General features: G+C 42.3%; 1 protein-coding gene across 6 annotated transcripts in view; it reads right to left on the minus strand.

Annotated features, from left to right (window-relative positions):
• Window positions 1-21,546, minus strand: part of tdp1 (tyrosyl-DNA phosphodiesterase 1) — an 83,768-nt gene that overhangs the window by 14,740 nt on the left and 47,482 nt on the right. For all 6 annotated transcript variants that reach the window (XM_069915913.1, XM_069915907.1, XM_069915908.1 and 3 more), the window contains one exon: window positions 13,677-13,791. In XM_069915913.1, coding sequence (XP_069772014.1) covers window positions 13,677-13,791 — 115 coding nt within the window. The remainder of the gene's footprint in view (window positions 1-13,676; window positions 13,792-21,546) is intronic.

Here is a 21,546-nt window from a genome sequence, read left to right on the forward strand (position 1 = left end):
TTGCATCATTTGAACAGCTTTCTATAATGTCCAACTTACCAAATACTCATTTTTTCCAGATATTTGCAAATCAGACATTTACTTCAATGTGAGATACCTAATTTCCCTAGGGCACCTGGTGCAAACATTATTGATGAGTTTTTTTAGTTTACAACTTTCTCGTAAAGGTCTAATATCCATTATTTATGATAAGTTGCGAGGTTAAGACATGCTCCCTTAAAATGTTTTTAAAAATTAAAAATGCCTCGGAACAGGATTAAAACCTTTCAATATCAGATGAGGTTTTGGATTCAATTTTTAAGTTAGTTAATATCACATCCTTGTGCACACATCATTGTTTGTTACAAGTGTACATAGGGCTCATATGTCTAAAGTTAAATTATCTCGTATTTATCCAGATGTGATAAATGTAAGAGGGGAGACACTTCTTTGGATGTGTCCTTGTCTTGAAAGATATTGGAGAGATTGGTCTCAAACTTCATCCTTAATTTAAATTTAGAGCCTAATCCCTTGGTTGCTCCTTTCAGCGTAATTGGAGAGGATGAGGTTCTTTTAAGTCCAATCAAATGCCAAGTTCTGTCTTTTGCATCTCTCTTAGCCAGGCATGCGATATTGCTTAGATGGAAGGATGCTGCCCCACCTACCCATGCTCAATGGTTAAGGGACATTATGTCCTGCTTAAACCTAGAAAAGATTCATTACTCAATTAGTAACTCAAATATAGTGTAGTGGGGACCATTCTTAAATCTTTTCCACAACCTTGAGACATAAAAGAAACATAGAAACAGAAAATAGGTGTAGGAGTAGGCCATTTGGCCCTTCAAGCCTACACCGTCATTCATTATGATCATGGCTGATCAGTACCTGGTTCCTGCCTTCTCCCCATACCCCCTAATCCCCTTGGTCACAAGGGCCAAATCTAACCTACACTTAAATATTGACAGGGAACCGGCCTCAACTACTTCCTGTGGCAAAGAATTCCACACATTTACCACTCTCTGAGAGAAGAAACTTTTCCTCATCTCAGTCCTAAAAAACTTCCCCCTTATCCTTAAACTATGGCCCCTGGTTCTGGTTTTTCCCAGCATTGGAAACAACCTTCCTGCGTCTAGTCTGTCTAAACCCTTAAGAATTTTATAAGTTTCTATAAGATCCCCCTCAATCTTCTAAATTCCAGAGAATACAAGCCCAGTCTATCCAACCTTTCTTCATATGCAAGCCCTTCCATCCCTGGTATCGGTCTAGTGAATCTTCTCTGTACCCCCTCCAAGGCCAGGATATCTTTCCTCAGATAAGGCGACCAAAACTGCCCGCAGTACTCCAGGTGTGGTCTCACCAAGGCCCTGTACAGCTGCAGCAGGATCTCCTACTCCTGTACTCAAATCCTCTTGCTATGAACGCCAACATACCATTCACCCTCCTCACTACCTGCTGCACCTGCACGCCCACTTTCAACGACTGATGCACAGCAACACCCAAGTCTCGCTGCATCTCCCCTTTTCCTAAACAGATACCATTTAAATAATAATCCTCTTTCCTGTTCTTACCTCCAAAGTGGATAACCTCACATTTATCCACATTATACTGCATCTGCCACATCCTGGCCCACTCGCTTAACTTGTCCAAATCATCCTGCACTTTCCTATCATCCTCCACAGAGCTAACCCTGCCACCCAACTTCATATCATCTGCAAATTTTGAGATACTGCTATCTATTCCCACATCTAAGATGATATATATCATATTAGGACTATGGAGTTGCAGATTGATGACCTGCGGCTTGTAAGGGAGAGTGAGGAGTTGATCGACTCAACTTTCAGGGCGATAAATACTCCAGAACCCGTGTCAGGTAAGTGGGAAACCGTCATGGGGGGAAAGAAAAAAGCGAAAAAAACGGAGAGCACACCAGTGACTATCCCACTCAGCAACAGTTATGTTGTGCTGGATTCTGTTGAGGGAGATGACCGGACAGAAGATGGCCACAGGCACCAGGTCAATGGCAATGAGCCTGGCAGAGTGGTGCAAAAGAAAAGGAAAAGGAGAAATGCAGTAGTTATTGGGGACTCCATTGTCAGGGGTACAGACAGGAGGTTCTGTGAGCCAGATAAGTATACCCGCATGGTGTGCTGCCTCCCTGGTGCAAGGGTACGAGATATCACAAATCGGGTCCAAAATATTCTGAGAGAAGAGGGAGAGCAGCCTGATGTCTTGGTACATGTGGGTACAAACGACATTGACAATAAAAGGGAGGAGGTAATGAAAAGGGATTACAGTGAGCTGGGACGAAAGCTGAAAGACAGGAACGCTAGGGTGGTGATCTCGGGATTACTACCTGTTCCAAATTCAAGTGATGAAAAGAATGTAAGGATAAGGAAAATGAACGTGTGGCTGAGGTGCTGGTGTACAAGGCAAGGATTTGGCTTCTTGGATCATTGGGATCTCTTTTGGGGAAGGCATGATCTTTACAAGAGGGACGGGTTGCACCTAAGTCCAAAAGGTGTCAACATTTTGGCAAGTATGTTTGGTACAGCAGTGGGGCAAGGTTTAAACTAATTTGGCAGGGGTATGGGAACCAGAGTGATAGGGAAAAGGGTAGGGAAGATAAAGTAATGGCCAGGAAAAGTAAACTAGGAAAAGTAAAGTTGGGAGGAGAAAGTAGAAAATCAGATGGTGCAGTGGGTTTTCGGGTCAATGAGAGTGTTAAGAAAATTACAAAGAAAAATAGTGGGCAGAAAAATCAAAAGAAAAGGTTACAGAAGTCACTAGATATTAAAAGGACAAAGAGCATAAGGGCACTTTATCTGAATGCTCGCAGTATTAGAAATAAGGTTAGTGAACTTGAGGTGCAAATCGGTACCCATGCCTATGATTGGGTCGCCATCACGGAAACATGGCTACAAGGTGACCCTAAATGGGAATTAAACTTTCAAGGGTATCAGGTGGTGCAAAGAGATCGACAGGATGGTAAGGGAGGTGGAGTTGCACTCTTAATCAAAGAGGAGCTCCAGGCAGCCGTGAGGAATGATATAAGATCTAAAGAGCATAATTTTGAGTCCATTTGGGTAGAGATAAAGAATAACAAAGGGAAAAAATTATTGGTGGGTGTTGTCTATCGCCCACCATATAACAATAGTTTAGTGGCACAGGAAATAAATAGAGAGATAAGTGAGGCATGTAATAATGATACGGCAGTCGTCATGGGGGACTTGAACTTCCACATAGATTGGGAAAATCAAGTTGGTTGTGGGAGTCTGGAAGAGGACTTCATAGAATGCATCCGCAATAGCTTTCTTGAGCAGCATGTTAAGGAACCCACAAGAGAAAATGCTCTCCTGGATCTCGTGTTGTGCAATGAGATAGGTAGAGTAAATGATGTAATAGTCAGAGACCATCTGGGAAATAGCGATCATAGTACGATTGAATTTCTCATTCAGATGGAAGGGGACATAGTTAGATCTAAAACAAATATATTATGCTTCAACAGGGGTGACTACCATAGGATGAGGGAGGAATTGGGCAGAGTGGACTGGGAGCACAGGCTAATTGATGAAACAGTTGAGGAACAGTGGAAGATTTTCAAAGAAATATTTTGTAATGCTCAACAAAAATATATTCCGGTCAGGAAAAAGGGCAGCAAGGGAGGGAAAAATCAACCGTGGTTAACAAAGGAAATAAAGGAGAGTATAAAATTGAAGGCGCAGGTGTACAAAGCTGCAAAGAGCAGTGGGAAACTGGAAGATTGGGAAAACTTTAAGAGACAACAAGGGGTTACAAAGCGGGTAATAAGAAATGGGAACAAGGATTATGAAAGTAAATTGGCACAAAATATAAAAACAGAAAGCAAAAAATTTTATAAATATATAAAACGGATGAGGATGGCCAGAGTTAACATAGGACCCTTGAAGGATGAGAAAGGAAAACTGGTAGCAAAAAATGAGGAAATGGCCGAGGCATTAAATAAATATTTTGTGTCAGTCTTCACGGTGGAAGACATGTCCAGCATGCCCAAGTGCGGAGTTAAGGATGCGAATGTTGGGGAGGGCCTTGATAAAATAGTTGTTACAAAGGAAGTAGTGATGGAGAAACTAATGGGACTAAAGCCAGACAAATCACCCGGCCCTGATGATATGCATCCAAGGGTTCTGAAGGAAATGGCAGAAATTATAGTTGATGCATTGGTGGTCATAGACCAAAATTCCTTGGATTCTGGGCAGGTCCCGGCAGACTGGAAGACAGCAAATGTCATTCCACTTTTTAAGAAGGGATGTAGGCAGAAGACTGGAAATTATTGGCCAATTAGCTTGACGTCTGTCGTTGGAAAAATGCATGAAGCCATCGTTAAAGATGAAATAGTGAAACTTTTGGAACGTAAGGGTTCAATCAGGCAGACGCAGCATGGTTTTAGAAAGGGAAGATCTTGTTTGACAAACTTGTTAGGATTCTTTGAGGAGAAATGGGTGCGGTGGATAGAGGGGAACAGGTTGATGTTGTATATTTGGATTTCCAGAAAGCATTTGATAAGGTGCCGCACAAGAGACTTCTCAGTAAGTTACAGGAAAGTGGAGTCCGGGGAAGTCTATTGGCCTGGATTGAAAATTGGTTGTCTGACAGGAGGCAGAGAGTCGGGATAAATGGGAGTTTTTCAGGTTGGCAGAGAGTGGTAAGTGGGGTGCCGCAGGGGTCAGTGTTAGGCCCACAACTGTTCATCATTTACATTGATGACTTGGAGGAGGGGACAAAATGTGGTGGAGCCAAGTTTGCGGATGACACCAAATTGAATGGAAGATCAAATTGTAATGAGGATGTGGAGAGTCTGCAGAGGGATAGAGATAAGCTGGATGAGTGGGCAAAGGTCTGGCAGATGGAGTACAATGTTAGTGAGTGTGAGGTTATCCACTTTGGCAAGTAAAATAAAAGAGCTGAATATTATTTAAAGGGTGAAAAACTACAGCATGCTGTTGTGCAGAGGGACTTGGGAGGGCTTGTGCATGAATCGCAAAACGTTAGGTTGCAGGTGCGGCAGGTTATTAAGAAGGCAAATGGAATGTTGGCCTTCATCGGTAGAGGAATTGAATTCAGGAGTAGGGAGGTCATGTTGCAACTGTATAAGGTACTGGTGAGACCGCACCTGGAGTACTGGGTCCAGTTCTGGTCTCCATATTTGAGGAAGGATTATACTGGCTTTGGAGACGGTCCAGAGGAGGTTTACTAGGTTGATCCCTGGGATGAAGGGGTTGACTTATGATGAAAGATTAAATCGTCTAGGATTGTATTCGCTCGAGTTCAGAAGAATGAGAGGAGATCTTATAGAAACATATAGGATTATGAAGGGTATGGATAGGATAGATGGAGGAAGGTTTTTTGAGCTGGCCGGGGAAACTAAAGCGAGAGGACACAGTCTCAAGATTCGGGGGAGTAGATTTAGGACAGAGATGAGGAAAAATAGTTTTTCCCAGAGAGTGGTGAGTGTTTGGAATTCTCTATCCAGGGAAGTGGTTGAGGCTGCCTCATTAAACATATTTAAAATTCGGTGAGATAAATTTTTACATGATAGAGGAATTAGGGGATATGGGGAGAAGGCAGGTAGGTGGAGTTAGGTCATAAATTAGATCAGCCATGATCGTATTGAATGGCGGAGCAGGCTCGATGGGCCATTTTTGGCCTACTCCTGTTCCCACTTCCTATGTTCCTAAACAACTGCGGCCCCAGCACTGAGCCCTGTGGTACCCCACTTGTCACTGGCTGCCATTCTGAAAAGAACCCATTTATTCCTACTCTTTGCTTCCTGTCCCTCAACCAATTCTCTATCCACCTTAATGCCATACCTCCTATACCATGCTCTTTAAGTTTATACGCTAGTCTTCTGTGCGGAACCTTATCAAACACCTTACTAAAGTCCAGATATACCACATCCACTGGTTCTCCCCCATCCACTCTACTAGTTACATCCTCAAAAAACTCTATTAGATTCATTAGACATGATTTCCCCTTCACAAAACCATGCTGAATCTGTGCGATGATACCACTACTTTCCAAATGTACTGCAATTGCATCTTTAATAACCGGTTCCAGCAACTTCCCTACTACCGATGTCAGGCTAACTGATCTGTCGTTTCCCGATTTCTCTTTCCCTCCCTTCTTAAAGAGTGGGGTTACGTTGGTCACCCTCCATTCCTCAGAAACTAGTCCAGTATCCAAAGAGGTTTGAAACATTATCACCAATGCATCCACTATTTCCTGGGCTACTTCCTTCAGCACTCTTGGATGCAGACTATCTGGCCCCGGGGATTTATCTACCTTTAATCCCTGCAATTTAACTAATACAACTTCTCGACTTACAATTATTTCCTTTAGTCCCTCCGTCACAATAGATCCCCGATCCTCAATAATTTCCTGTAGATTAGTTATCTTGGTGAAGACAGAACTAAAATAGTCATTTAAACAGTCTGCCATGCCCTTGTTCCCCATGATCAACTCACCCGTTTCTGTCCGCAATGGAGCAACATTTGTCTTAACTAACCTCTTTCTCTTAACGTATCTATAAAAGCTTTTACAGTCATTTTTTTATGTTCCCTGCCAGCTTCCTCTCATAATCCCTTTTACCTTTCCTAATTAATCCTTTTGTCCTCCTCTGCAGAACTCCGAATTTCTCCCAATCATCAGGGATATTATTCTTTTTGGCTAATTTGTAAGCTCCTTCTTTGGATTTGACACTCTCTCGGATCTCTCTTGTTAGCCACGGATGCGCTACCCTCCTCAATTTATTCTTCGTACAAACTGGGATGTACATTTTCTGCACCTGCTCCAAGCTATGATTAAACGATTGTCATTGCATTTCTATCCTAAACTACCTTGTGGTTTAACTCCACGAGCAAATTACATTTTTCTTTTTTTAACCATACAACGTTGGTAAGGGGATGGGATTTTGAGATATGACTATCCATGTTAAAATGATTAGATGTGTCTATGTGTTCAATGGTTCTCAATCTTTTTCTTTCCACTCACATCTCACTTTAAGTATTCCCTATACCAACAGTGCTCTGTGATTAGTAAGGGATTGCTTAAGGTGGGATGTGTGTGGGAAGGAAAGGTTGAAAATCACTGTTTTGATCGTCCCTCATTGACTCGTTATGTGCATGGTTTCAGAACTCCAAAGGAAATGAGCCAGTGACAATTTTTCTCAAGCAAAATATTTCAGTAACAATTGGGTCGAGAACAGTGGTGGGATTGAGGGGGAGGAGCAGGATTGAAGGGGGAGGGTGGAATTGAAAGGGGAGGGGTTTGGGGTGAAGTCAATCCGGGCAGAGAGCAGGACAACCTACTGAATGCATGCCAGCTGTTTCCAGGGCTTAATTGCTGGTTCCAGACACTGCAGCAACTTGCAGGACCTCAACCTCCTTGCAAGCAATTGCCCATTTTCCCGGATGTCGCACTGCAGGGCCCTTTGACAAATGAAGCTAATCTTAGCACAAGCAATGGCTCAGAAGGATCTATCGACGTCGGCTGTTGCCATGACAACAGGTGCTTCTCACCAGCTTCCTTTTATTTCTACGGCCGGGATAGCAGTGAAGGTGCTAAGTGCCGTCGTTCATGCTGAATGTCAGGTAGCGTGACCAAAACAAAATGGCGGAGCTGCTGTATAAACAGCAGCGCTGCCTCTGGTGTGGGCCCACGGGAAGCGGAGACACAGCGGCCTCGCAGGGTACAACCACCCTGTCCAACTGCGGTCAGCTCTGTACTGCCACAGGGCGTTGCAGATTCTGGGGAAGCGGAGGACTGGCGCAGGGCACCGGAAAACGGGGAGACCACCCCCCCCCAGGTCTGATAAGGAGAAGCAGACTAGATGACCTGTGGGACGGTGACCACGGCGGCGGACCAGTGAGGGGACTCTGCACCTGAAGGACACACACAGGCGGCGGGCTATTTGTGACTACGGTCAAGGGACTCGCGCCAGGCTGCGGACTGTTGGGAGACTGGCTGGAAACGGGCTGAAGGGGTTCCAGGTATTGGAACTGGGATGAGAGAGAGTGCTGAGGGCATTGAAAGGTTCCTAATGGTATGGGAGTTTCGAATCTGAAGACCGGATTTCCGATGGCTTGGACTGTACACGGTATGGCTGCGGAGGCTGCAAGAGTTCTGGGGCGAATTCACGGAAACTCAGTTTCCCTGGGTGGGGTGGGGTGGAGTGGGGGGTGGGGGAAAGAATCTCTCTTTTACTTCTCTTTCTCTGACCATCTATACGAGGCACTTCGGGCAATTCCAGCCGATGGCAAATCTGTCTGCCTTACAGCAGGCAAAAGCAATTTTGTGTAATATGACACTGTTTTTATTACATGACAATAAATTTTATCTTGAAAGTTTAGTTTCCCCTTCTGGGGGATCTTTAGACCTGCCTTTTCATAGCACCTTCCACTTCCCTCTTGCCACGTCTTTGCAGCCAATGAAGTCTCTGCTGTTCAGTCGCTGCTGGAGCAGGAGCAGGAGTCAGCCATTCAGCCCATCGAGCCTGCTCCACCATTCAATGAAATCATGGCTGATCTGATAATAGGTTAATCTCCACCCACCTGCACTTTCCGCATATTCTTGCTATGGAAAAATCTCTCCAAATATCTTAAAATATATTTACTGAGGTCGTCTCCACTGCTTCAATGGACAGCGAATTCCACAGATTCACCTCCCTCTGGGAAAAGCAGTTCCTCCTCATCTCCATCCTAAATCTACTCCCCTGAATTTTGAGGCTATGTCCCCTAGTTCTGATCTCCCCCACTAATGGAAATAACTTACCTACCTCTATCTTATATGTGCCTTTCATAATTTTATAAGTTTCTCCAAGATCCCCTCTCATTCTTCTAAATTCCAGTGAATTACAGTCCCAGATGACTCAATCTTTCCTCATAAGGCCAACCCCCTTCATCCCTGGTATCAACCTGGTGAACCTCTGCTGCACCAGTACATCCTTCCTCAAGTAAAGGGAAACTTCAAAACTAAAATGGAAATTATGGTCAGTGAGAAACTGCTCAAGGGAAATTAGACCAGAAATCAGGAAGGCTAAAAGGGGCCATGAAATGTCCTTGGCAAGTCGGGTTAAGGGAAGTCCCATGAAATTTTAAGTATTCATTAGAAACAGAAGTGTAACTAGGGAGAGGGTTGAACCAGTGAAGGAATAAGGAGGGAATTAGGGCCTAATGCCCCGTGAAGTGGGTTAGAACGACTGCGTGCAATATAGGGGAGATCTGAAGCCTTTGAGAAGGATTCTACCCAAAGATTTTATATTTTAATGATACCACACAGTACAAACCCATTCTAGCCAGTGAATCCCATGCCGCTCAATTAACCTGTACAAACTCCTCACAGAGAGCACTGGATTTGAACCTGGGATGTTGGCGCTGTAATAGCATTGCGCTAACCACTATATTAACCGTGCTGCCCACTTAGGCCCATATCCCTCTAAACCCAGCCTCTCCATGTTTCTGTCCAGATTTTTCTTCTTTTATTAATATTTCACTGTGAACTGCTACAATAACAATATATGCAAACATTCATCATTAAAATATGCTCAGTGATGTCATTTTCCCCCTTTTCACCCCCTATAACATAAAGAAAAAGAAAGAAGAAAAATAAATAATGAAAGAATACAAAAGAAAAAAGAAGTCGTGTCATTGTAAATTCTATATTTAAATATTTTCATATTTGTATCTAATTATTTTGAGAGGTTTAAGTCTGAAATTGGTGGTTTCTAGTATACTCTATGTATGGTTTCCAAATTTGTTCAAATAAAGCATATTTGTCTTTTAGATTCTAATGGAACGCACTTGTTCATTTCTAGGTACCATTGTTGTAGTTTTAAGATCGCCTCTGTTTTACAAGTTATCATTTATACACTTTCTTTCTGCTGCGAGTGCAATCATAATAAATCTTTTTTGAGCCCTGTCTAATTTTAGGCCTAATTCTTTGTCTTTTATGTTGTTTAACAGGAAGATTTCTGGATCTTTTGGTATGTTATTTTTTGTAATTTTATTTAATATTAAGTTTAAATGTTCCCAAAAAGTTTTTACTTTTGTACATGTTCAAATTGTGTGCATTGTTGTTCCAATTTCTTGTTTACAACAGAAACATCTGTCTGGCATTGTGGGATTCCATTCTTTTAACTTTTGTGGTGACACGTATCATCTACGTATCCAATTATATTGTATCTTATGATATCGAGTATTTATTGTATTACTCATGGTTCATGTGCATAGTTCCTTCCATGTTTCGTTTTTTATTTGTATTTTAAAATCTTTTCCCCAATCTTGCTTAGGTTTGTAGATCGTTTCGTCCTTTTCCTTGCATTGCAATTTTCTGTACTCATTTGTAATAATTTTTTTTACTATTGCTGTGTCTGTAATTAAGTATTCATAGCAGCCATTCTCAGGTAATCTTAAGCTTGTTCCCTATTTTTCTTTTAAATAAGTTTTTAACTGATTTTGATGCAGTTTACTTTTCCTATTAAAGTTAATGGTAAATCTTTCCATTTTTCCAAATCTTCTTGTATTTTTTTAATAATGGTTGGTAGTTTAATTTATATAAATGATTTAAATTATTATCTATCCTGATAGTATGTAAATATTGTACTATGTGATATTCCATATTTGTCTTTTAACTGTTCAAATGTTAATAAATTATTTCCCAAACAGCAATCTTTTATTCTTTTAATTCCTTTTCTCGTCCATTAGTTAAAATATAAATTGTCTATTGTAAAAGGATTTTGCGTTAGTAGCATTTTGGTATTTGATAATCTTTTGCTCCAGATGTATTTTCTTTCAGGTTTTTAGTATATGATGTAGTATTGGTAAATTGTTGTGTTGTACCAGTTTTTCATCCCATTTAATGAAGTGTAAGTTCCGGGACTTTTTCTCCTAATATCTTGAGCCAGTCTGGTTTTTCTCCCGCCTGATAAAATTCTGATAGGTATCTTAGTTGTGCTGCTCTATAATAATTTGTGAAATTTGTTAATTGTAGTCCTCCTGGTTTATACATCTGTGTTAATTTTTTTAAAGCCACTCTTGATGTTTTACCCTTTCATAAAAAATTCTTCTGTCAAGGGAATCGGTAATGTTTGAAATACATATGGTATCTGTGGAAATTTATTAATTTTGATGCAGTTTACTCTTCCTATTAAAGTTAATGGTAAATCTTTCCATTTTTCTAAATCTTCTTGTATTTTTTTAATAATGGTTGGTAGTTTAATTTATATAAATGATTTAAATTATTATCTATCCTGATACCAAGGTAACATATAGCCTGTGATTGCCATTTAAAAGGGGATTCCCTTTTACATTTTGTATAATCGAGATTGTTCATTGGTATCACTTCACTTTTATTAATGTTAACTTTGTATCCTGTCCTATATTCTTTCAATTTTATATATAGCCTTTTTATTGATTTATTTGGGTCTGTTAAATATACTATAACTTCATCCGCAAATAAGCTAATTTAAAATTCTTCTTTTACTTTTATTCCCTTTATTAGGTTCCCTTCTTATCAATTCTGCTGATGGTTCTATGGCCAAAGCAAACAGGGAAGGTGATAGTGGACATCCCTGTCTGGTTGACCTACTCAATTTAAAGTGATCTGAAATGTACCCATTTGTTATTACTTTTGCTAAAGGTCCATTATATAATGCTCTAATCTAATTAATACATTTTTCAGGTAATTTGAATTTTTGTAGTGTTTTAAATAGATAATTCCATTCCGCCCTATCAAAAGCTTTCTCAGCATCTAGAGTTACTGCTATAGTTGGTGTCTTAGTTATTTGTGCTGTGTGGATTAAATTAATAAATTTACAGACATTATCTGCCTCTCCTATTTTTATCAAATCCTGTCTGGTCTAGTTTTGCTAATTTCAGTGTATAATCTGTCAATCTATTTGCTAGTATTTTTGCAATTAATTTATAATCTGTATTTAGCAAATATATTGGTCTGTAAGACACCGATGGATAGTGGATCTTTTCCTGTTTTTGGAATTACTGTAATTATTGCTGTTTTACATGAGTTTGGTCAATTCTGGGTTTTTTCTACCCATTTCATTACTTCTAAAAAGGGAGGAATTAATAGACTACTAAATATTTCATAAAATTCTGTAGGGAATCCATCTTTGCCTATCGCTTTATTATTCAGTAATGTCATTAATGTATCCTGTATTTCTGCAATTGTCAGGGGTTTTAGTAATTTATTTTGATCTTCCATTTGTAATTGGTGTAATTCAATGCTTGATAAAAATTCATTTATTTTGTCGTTTTTACCTGAATTTTCGGTTTCATACAATTGTTTATAGAATTTTCTAAAATTTTCATTAATCTATATTGGGCTATATGAGATCTGGTTATCCTCTTTCCTTGTTGCTAAGATAGTTCTTCTTGCTTGTTCTATTTTTAGTTGCCATTATTTTATGGGTTTTTTCTCCTAATTCATAATATCTTTGCTTTGTTTTCATAATGTTTTTCTCCACTTTGTATGTTTGTAATGTGTCATATTTAATTTTTTTTTGTAAATTCTCTTTTTCTCTGTATCTTCCCTTCTCATTAAATCTTTTTCTATAATTACTATTTCTTTTTCCAAGTGTTCAATTTCCCAATTATATTCTTTTTTAATCTTAGTTGCATAACTAATTATTGTCCTCTAATAAAGGCTTTCATTGCATCCCATAATATAAATGTATCTGTTACCAAATTTGTATTTGTTTTGAAATATATTTTGATTTGTTGTTCAATGTATTCAAGAAAATCTTGCCTTTTTAAGTGTAGGGTTTAGCCTCCACCTATATGTTTTCAGTGGAATGTTCTCTAAATCAATTGTCATTAATAAGGGTGAGTGGTCAGATAATAGTTTTGCTTTATATTCGGTCAGCTTTTTCTTCAACGATGCAATAACATCTGCCTCAACCACCCCCTCCGACAGCCTGTTCCTTTTACCCACTTGTATCCAATGTACCCCTCAGGTTCCTGTTTAATCACTCCCTGTCACCTTCTCCTGATGTCCTCTGGTTACCAATTCTCCCACTAGCGGTTCACTGATCCACTCCTCTCTTGAATTTGTCCACCTCTGTGAGATCACACCTTATCCTCCTGTGCTCCAAGGAATAAAGCCCCAGCCTGTCCAACCTCTCCCTGAGGCTCAGGCTCTGGAATTCTTACAACATCCTCATAAATCTTCTCTGCACCCTCTCCAGCTTGACCTGCTGCACAGCGACCAAAACTGTACACAGTAGTCCAAATGGGACTTCACCAATGTCTTATATAACTGCAACATCTCCTCCCAAGTTCTCGATACAATATTCTGATGAAGGCCAATGCACTGAAAGCCTTTTTGAACACCCTACTTGTGACTGCACTTTCAAGATACATTGTGTATGTCCAAGTGTGGATCTGTTCTTGTAAATTGCTCTGCTCTACCACACTCCCCAAATCTCTACCATGCACTGAGTGGGCCCAACTCATGTTAGACCTCCCAAAATGCAACACTTCACATTTCCCTATTAAATTCCATCAACCATTCCTCTGCCCATCTGCCAAGCTGATCAAGATCTGCCACAGTCCTTTGGAACCGTCTTCACCATCTACAATACCACTCTCTTCAGTGCCAGCCGTTTTATGGAGGAACGGAGCGCAGGGCAGTGAAGCCTATCTATCACCTACCTCTGCTGCCATAGTGCTGTGGTGGCAGGTCGTAAGGGACAGGAAATGGCTTCTCTGGTGTCTTGCAGTCTGGCAGTTGACCTCTCTGAACCAGGAATCGACCCGTTCCTATTCCCTAATGGTTTAGAGACAGGGCAAAATGAGAAGGAGTGCAATGGTCAGTGTGAACCTCCAACAGAAGCAGCGGCCAAGGTAACCTCTCAGTGTCCTGATGACACAATCCTCCCCCACCCCCCCACACATGTGCATGCGTGCACACACACACTCGCATATCCACATACACAAACCCATAATTGCACTTGCATACAAAGACGTAAATACACATACACAAATGCACACATACAGACACCAGCACACACTCAGACATACACACAGTCAGACTATGATGTAAATACACACACACATGCACACACATACACATTTGCATTTATATGCACACACACACACTTGCACATGCACACTTGCACGTACACATGCAGAAACCCATACTCTTGAACTTGCACATACACACCTGCAGATAAAATATTCAACAAGCAAAGGTGCAGCAAGTTCATTGAGAGTGATACCCCACCCACGACCCCAATCATTTACTCCTACACCACCATCACCCAAATACACGGCCATTATGCACTCAGGATGCTGTGACTGCACCTCCCAAAAGGCAAGGAGAGTAGGAACGCCTCCCTGATCCAGAGGGATGACCTCTCCTTCCCCCCCCCCCCACTTTGGATCTGGAGCTCCCTCCCCAGCAGGGCAACACAAGAGAGGTTCAAGGAGCCAGCTCATCTGGACCTTCGAGGGGAAGGAGGGATGGCTTCTCAGCACCAGCCACGTCACAAACCCTGTTTCCTCTAAGGTCTAAGCACACGCTTTGCAACCAGCGCACAAAGGGAATTAATGTGCACACAAAAGGTTAGTTACCTAAAATGATGTAGTAGTCAGAATTAAATTACAAACTGCTGGAGAAACTCAGCAGGTCAAACAGTGTCCTTTATGTAGTAAAGGGAAAGATACAGACCTGACGTTGTGGGTTGCGCCCTTCATCAAGGGATGAGAAAAGAGATGGGGGGTGGGAAATGGGGGTAGCAAGGCAGGAGATGATAGATGGAGAAAGGAAGGAGGGGACAGGGGACAGCAGCAATGAGGGGGAGGGGCAGGGCTGCCTGGGTGAAAGAACTGGAAGGACAGGAAAAATGTGGGGGGAGGGGAAAAGCCGAGCAGCTTTAATGGAAAGCAGTGAAGTTGATGGATGCCATCTGGCTGGAGGGTGGCCAGACAGAAAATAGGGTGTTGTTCCTCCAATCTACGGGTGGTCAGGATGGGGCAGTACATAAGGCCACAGACAGACATATGAGCGTAGGAGTGTGAGGAGGTTGCTGTGGTTGTGAACAGAGAGGAGGTGCTAAGCGAAGCGATGTCCCGGTCTCCGATGTAAAGACCACAAGGGGTGCACCGGATGCAGTAAATAAGTTCTCTGGGTGGACAGATGTCGCTTGAAAGGCCTGTTTGGAGCCCCATGCCTTGGTGAGGGAGGAGGTGTGGGCACGTATTGCATCTCCTGTGGGCACAGGGGAAGGTGCCGGGGCTGCAATGGGTGAGTGAGTGCACGAGGGAATCGTGGAGGGAGCAGTAATTAATAGTTATACTTATTGAAAATAATCTCTTAACTAACAACAAACTGAACAAAGTAGTTCAGAGTGTAGAATAAAATCTTAACTAAATGTGTTACTTTGCAGAATATTTGTATTGTATTAATAGATGCCAATACAGTTTTATTAGCCATGAGACATAGACTGGGCCAAAATAATTTTGAAACAATTTCAAGTTTACATTTGCACAAGCATTCAGTGAGCAGATACTTTTGTCACAGGAAAAAATTTGCACAACAAGATTTTTCCATGCACTGGCTACTAAAACTCAGAGGGAACATTGGACTCACAAACACAAAATTCTTTCCATTCAGCCTCTCTTATGTGTTTATTTAGCTTTCCCTCAAGAACATTATTGTTAGGGGTGCGGGCAAGGCTCATGATGACCCATTGTCTGCCTTACATCAGGAAGAAATTTTGTGCAATATCATATGTTCTGTGCAATTGTGTGACAATAAAAGGAACCGAGACATCTACACATAAACCACCCTTTCTCTGGGAGATGAAGAATAAGAACAAAACCTCCATTGGTCCATTGTTAGGTCGGCACAATCTAACTCATCCCATCAGGAGATGGGCAAAAGGGTCAGAATGGACATGGTGGGTTGAAGGGCCTGTTTCAGTGTTCGACAACTCTGAGAATTGCTGATGGTTTAAATCACCACAAGGCAAATACTCTAGATTCATAAAAGCTTGTTATATTGTTAAAAGTGGATCTGAGATAACTTGATGAACAAATGAAAATATGGTTGAAAATTTCTTCATACTTTATTGTTGCTTTGCAAAGTGTGAGAACTCTGTTACAGCAAGAGGCACTGCTACCTGCAGCTAATCACACCACAAGGGAGTTTGCCACATGGCTCACACAATTTCAAGTTTTCCAAGACATTCAAAAAGATTTTTCCCAACGTTTCTTAAGGTGTTCTTAGAATTCATTACAATGGGCCACGTCCATTAATAGACTTTTACTGTCTTTGCCAAATATGGAGTTTCTGTTGTTCTTCACAATCAAGTTTAGCCTTGCTAAATTGACTTATCATGTGTGGCTCGTGGAAATACCGTAGATGCTGTTGTGTAGGATGACCCTCAATCTTAAAATTTTCACCATAAAAATCAGGGTCATCCTATAAGCTGGTTCTAAAATTCTTAATGATGAAGTCTCAAAACCACCGCCATCTTCCCACTGGCTCCAACGCAATCTCGTGCACATGCCCCGTTAGAGCGCTCCTCATCGGCCCAGTCTGACTGCTGTTGGCTCTGTTCATGTTTTAAATGGCCTGTTACAGGAGCCGACTGGTTTATTTTAAACTATACACATAAAATTTAAACCTTTAAATGATAATTTGTTATTAAAATATTACCTGGATTTAAGCATCTAGAGTATAGGGAGAGATTGGACAGATTAGGTCTTTATTCTTTGGAGCGTAGAAGGTTGAGAGGGGATTTGATAGAAGTATTTAAGATTATGAAAGGGATAGACAGAGTGGATGTGGATAGACTATTTCCATTAAGAGAAGGAAAGATTAAAACAAGAGGACATGAGTTAAGAATTAAGGGGCAGAGGTTTAGAGGTAACATGAGGGGGAACTTCTTTACTCAGAGAGTGGTAGCCGTGTGGAATGAGCTTCCGGGAGAAATAGTGGCGGCGGAGTCAATTGTATTATTTAAGAAAAGGTTGGACAGGTATATGGATGAGAAGAAGATGGAGGGTTATGGGCATTGTGCAGGGAGGTGGGACTAGAAAGGGGTGTTTGGTTCGGTGCGGACTAGAAGGGCCTAATGGCCTATTTCCGTGCTGTAATTGTTATGTTATGTTATATGTTATTATGATTTGCTTTAATCAGTGGTGAGCAGTAAGTACCAGTTTTTTTTTTGGGGGGGGGGTTTGTCTTAACTAAAGGGTATCACTCAAAACCATTTTAGATGTAAATTCTGGGTCATCCTAAACAACGCCATATACGATATGTTGACTGAGACAGAAGAAAATGGTGGCGCTGTTACAGCAGCGCTGCCGCTGGGTGCGGACCACAGATAACAGGGAGTGAAGATACAGCACTCCTGCGGGTTCCAACCACCCAGCTTGACAGCTGTCAGCCCCGTACAGGCTTTGAACTGCCGTTAAAGGAGCCGATGGTGATTTTATTTAAAATCCTGCGACCACAGGGTCTGCACCCAAGATGGCGGTGCTTATGTTCGGCAGCGGTCACGAAGGGTTGCAGACTCCAGGGAAGCAGAGGACTTGGTGCAGGGCACCAGAAAACAGGGAGAACCCCCCACCCCCCCATCTGAGGAGAAGACCCATGGGATGGTGGCCACGGCAGTATGACCCACGTATGCAGCAAGCTGTAGGTGACTCGAGGCGAGGAACCCACGGAGGCTGCTGGCTGTTGATGACTGCGGTCAAGGGACTCGCACCAGGATGTAGGCAACTGGAGACTGGCTCCAAATTGGATGAAGGGGTATCGGAACCGGGATGCAAGAGAGTGCCGAGATTGTTGAAGGGTTCCTAACGCTAATTGAGATTTGAATCTGGAGCTTGGGTTGCCGATGGTTTGGACTGGACTCTGGAAACGCTGGAGGTGAATCCATGGACACTCGGTGACTTTGGCAGGGGGCGGGGGGGGAGCTCTCTTCGACTTCTGAATGTAAGAGGCGCCAGGCAATTTCTGCCAATGGCAAATCTGTCTGCTGTAAGGCAGACAAAAGGCAATTTTGTGTAATATGACACTTTTTAATTACATGACAATAAATTGTATCTTGAATTGTTCAAATCACTGCTCACAATGACAGTTTTAGTGGGCATGGCTCGAGATTGGGTGATTGTTGTGGCTCTCAAGCATCTGAAGTTTATCGTATGTGACTCTTGCGTTTAGCAGGTTTGGCCGCCCTGACAGAGACAAAGGAATGTTCTCTGCTGCTCTATACTTTAAAACTCATTCTCATTGTGGTCCGCATGCATCTGATCTCTCCCTGTTCACGTGCCTCTTAGACCAGCCAAGTAGGTAAAAACTCAAATGCCCACAAATGAAAGACAGAAAACAAGATAACTATCAAAGGACTGATAAATATTCACAGCTGCAATTAGTGCAAGATATATTAAAAAATAGTGGTGTTTCAGGGGTAGTTTATGGTTAGGGTTAGAGTGGTGCGGGGAGGTTCAAGATTCTGATTGCTGTTGGATTGAAACTGTTCTTGAACCCAGACTTCAGGCCTCTGTACCTGAAGGGAGCAGAGAGAAGAGGTTGTGACTAGGGTGACAGGGGCCTTGATGATGTCGGCTGCCTTCTCAAGGCCAGCACCTCATTGAGATGCTTTCGACGTTCCTGGGCATGAGTTTCCAAAGCAGAATGTGACGCCACCAGTGAGTACGTGTTCTACAGCCAACTTGTGGATGCTCGATCAAGTACTCATCGACACACTGATCTCTTCAGGCTTCTCAGAAAGTATAGGCTTTGGTGTGCTTCCCTCCCCCCCACCCCAATGATTTAGACCAAAAAACTTGACTGGGCAAGGGTATGGTCATAATGTGGGTAAATGGAGTTAGCATTGATGGGCAGAAAGGTTAGACTGGACCTGGTGGTCCGAAAGGCCTGCTTCCATGCTGTACGACTCCCGGAGTCAATTACTCTGAACATTGGCTTCCTATCGTTTTCACTTGTAACTGCAAAGCTCTGTAGCTTTGACGTGTCCTCATTGGTTGAAAAGTGCTTCATAACTTTGTTTGCAAAAAGTGCAATCCCTTCTTTGGAAACAAATCAATTCTCCAATATCTTCGAATGTGAACCAGCAAAAAAATAAATTCCACAATATTTTAATTTCAGACGTGCACTTATAAGCTATTGAACATTTTTATTTGCAAAATGATAGATAACAGTGACATTGGTAATGTTCTAGACTGGATTAATGACATCAATAAAATCTCTTATCCTCATTTGCCCTGATGATGGTTGGAAAACACATGCAACTGGAGAATGAGGGCTTTATTGTTCCATTTATTATTTAGTCATGATATCTCAAAAGACTTGATCCAATTTGAGAGAAATGTTTTTCCTTTTATATATTTTTTCCTCTGCCATTTGGCTGTTTCAATTCCTGCCACTGGTTTAAAGATCAGTCTGGAGCAATAAGTCCTCAAGACATAGCAGCAGAAACAGGTCATTCAGCCCATCGAGTCTGCCCTGCCATTCAAACATGAGCTGATCCATTTTCCCACTCAGCCCCACTGCCTGGCCTTCGCCCCATGACCTTTGGTGTCCTGGCAAATCAAGAACCTATCAATCTCTGCCTTAAATACACCCAATGACCTGGCCTCCACAACCACCTGTGGCAACAAATTCCAGAGATTTACCACCATCTGGCTGAAGAAATTCCTCCGCATCTCTGTTCTAAGTGGATGCTCTTCAATCCTGAAGTTGTGCCTTCTTGTCCTGGACTCCCCCACTATGGGAAATAACCTTTCTACATCTACCCTGTCCACGCCTTTCAACATTCAAAGTTTTTCAATAAGATCCCCCCCCACCCCCACGCATTCTTCTAAATTCCAACAAGAACAAGTACAAAAGTTGACAACCGCTCCTCATATGATAACTAACCCTTTCATTCCTGGACTCATCCTTGCGAACCTCCTCTGAACCCTCTCCAAACTCAGCACATCCTTTTTTAAATGATGACCCAAAAACTGCTCACAATACTCCGCGAGGTCTCACCAGAGCCTTATAAAGCTTCAACATCACATCCCTACTCTTATATTCTATTCCTCTTGGAACAGAATGCCAGTGTTGCATTTGGCTTCTTCACCACTGACTCAACCTGCAAGTTTATCTTCAGGGTATCCTGCACGAGGACTCCCAGGTCACTTTGCATCTGGGCATTTTCTACCCATTTAGAAAATAGTCTGCTTGTTTATTTCCTCAACCGTCCACTTTTTGACATTTGCCACTTCTCTGCCCATTCTCCCAAATCCTTCTGCAGCTTCCCTGTTTCCTCAGCACTACCTGCTCTTCCATCTACCTTCGTATCATCTGCACAAGGCCAGGGTTGAAAGGGTGTCCCTCATGGTCACAGTGAGATACAGCAGGGAAACAGGCTGTTCAGTTCCCATCTACCATCAACCATCTATTTACACTCATGCAGAATTAATCCCAATTTTCTTTTACTCTTCCCATGCCCCCCTCAACTCTCCCTTTGATTCTGCAATTTAGCACTCCAATTAACTTAACCACTTGGGGAACAGGCGGGTAAGTGGAGCTGAGTCCATGGCCAGATCAGCCACAATTTCATCGAATGGCGGAACAGGCTTGTCGGGCCAGATGGCTGACACCTGCGTCGATTCCTTACATACCAACCCACAAGCCTTCAGGGCGGGGGAGGAAACTGGAGCGCCTGGAGGGGGGACCCCACGTGGTGACAGGGAGGATGTTCAAACTCCACAAAGAGGTCAGGATTGAATCCTCATCTCTGGCAATGCGAGGCAGTGGTGGATCAGCCTGCTTTCAAAGTGCTATACCCGTTGAGGAGAAGCAGGTGGAAACTGAGGCATATATTTGTGGTACCGCGTGCAGTTTTGGGCCCCATATCCAGGGAAGAATGTGCTGGCATTGGAGAGGGTCCACAAAAATCCAGCATCTACCAATCCCTGCAGTTACCGTATTTCAGGGGCTTTGCTGTATTTAAAGCTGAGGTTGATGGATTATTAATTAGGAAGGGTATCTAAGGTTATGGGGAGAAGGCAGGAGAGGAAATATGCATCAGCCATGAATCAAATATCTGAGCAGACCCGATGGTCCAAATAGCCTCATTCTGCCCAAGGTCCATAGACTTATTTCCCAGAGCTCCCAGATGCCACACCTGCTTTCCTGACGTCAAGGGCAGACACTGCCAGATCACTGGAATTGCTGCATTTGAGGTGATGCATTTTGGAAGGACAAACTAGAAAGCTGAGTATAGGGTTAATGGTCAGTTACTTAGGAGGGTGAATGAACAGAGGGACCTTCAAATCCATATATCCCTCAAGGTCACCGCACAGGTTGATAGGATAGTTAAGAAGGCCTATGGGATGCTGGGATTCATTAATAGGGGGATTGAGTTCAGGAGTTCAAATCTCTGGTAAGACCAAACACAGAGTATTGTGTTCAGCTCTGGTCATGTCATTATAGGAAGGAAGTGGAGCTATGGAGAGGGTGCAGAGGAGTTTTACCGGGATGTTGCCTGGATTGGAAAAC

This window comes from Narcine bancroftii, chromosome 2, assembly GCF_036971445.1.
Source record: "Narcine bancroftii isolate sNarBan1 chromosome 2, sNarBan1.hap1, whole genome shotgun sequence".
Classification (NCBI taxonomy): Eukaryota; Metazoa; Chordata; class Chondrichthyes; order Torpediniformes; family Narcinidae; genus Narcine; species Narcine bancroftii.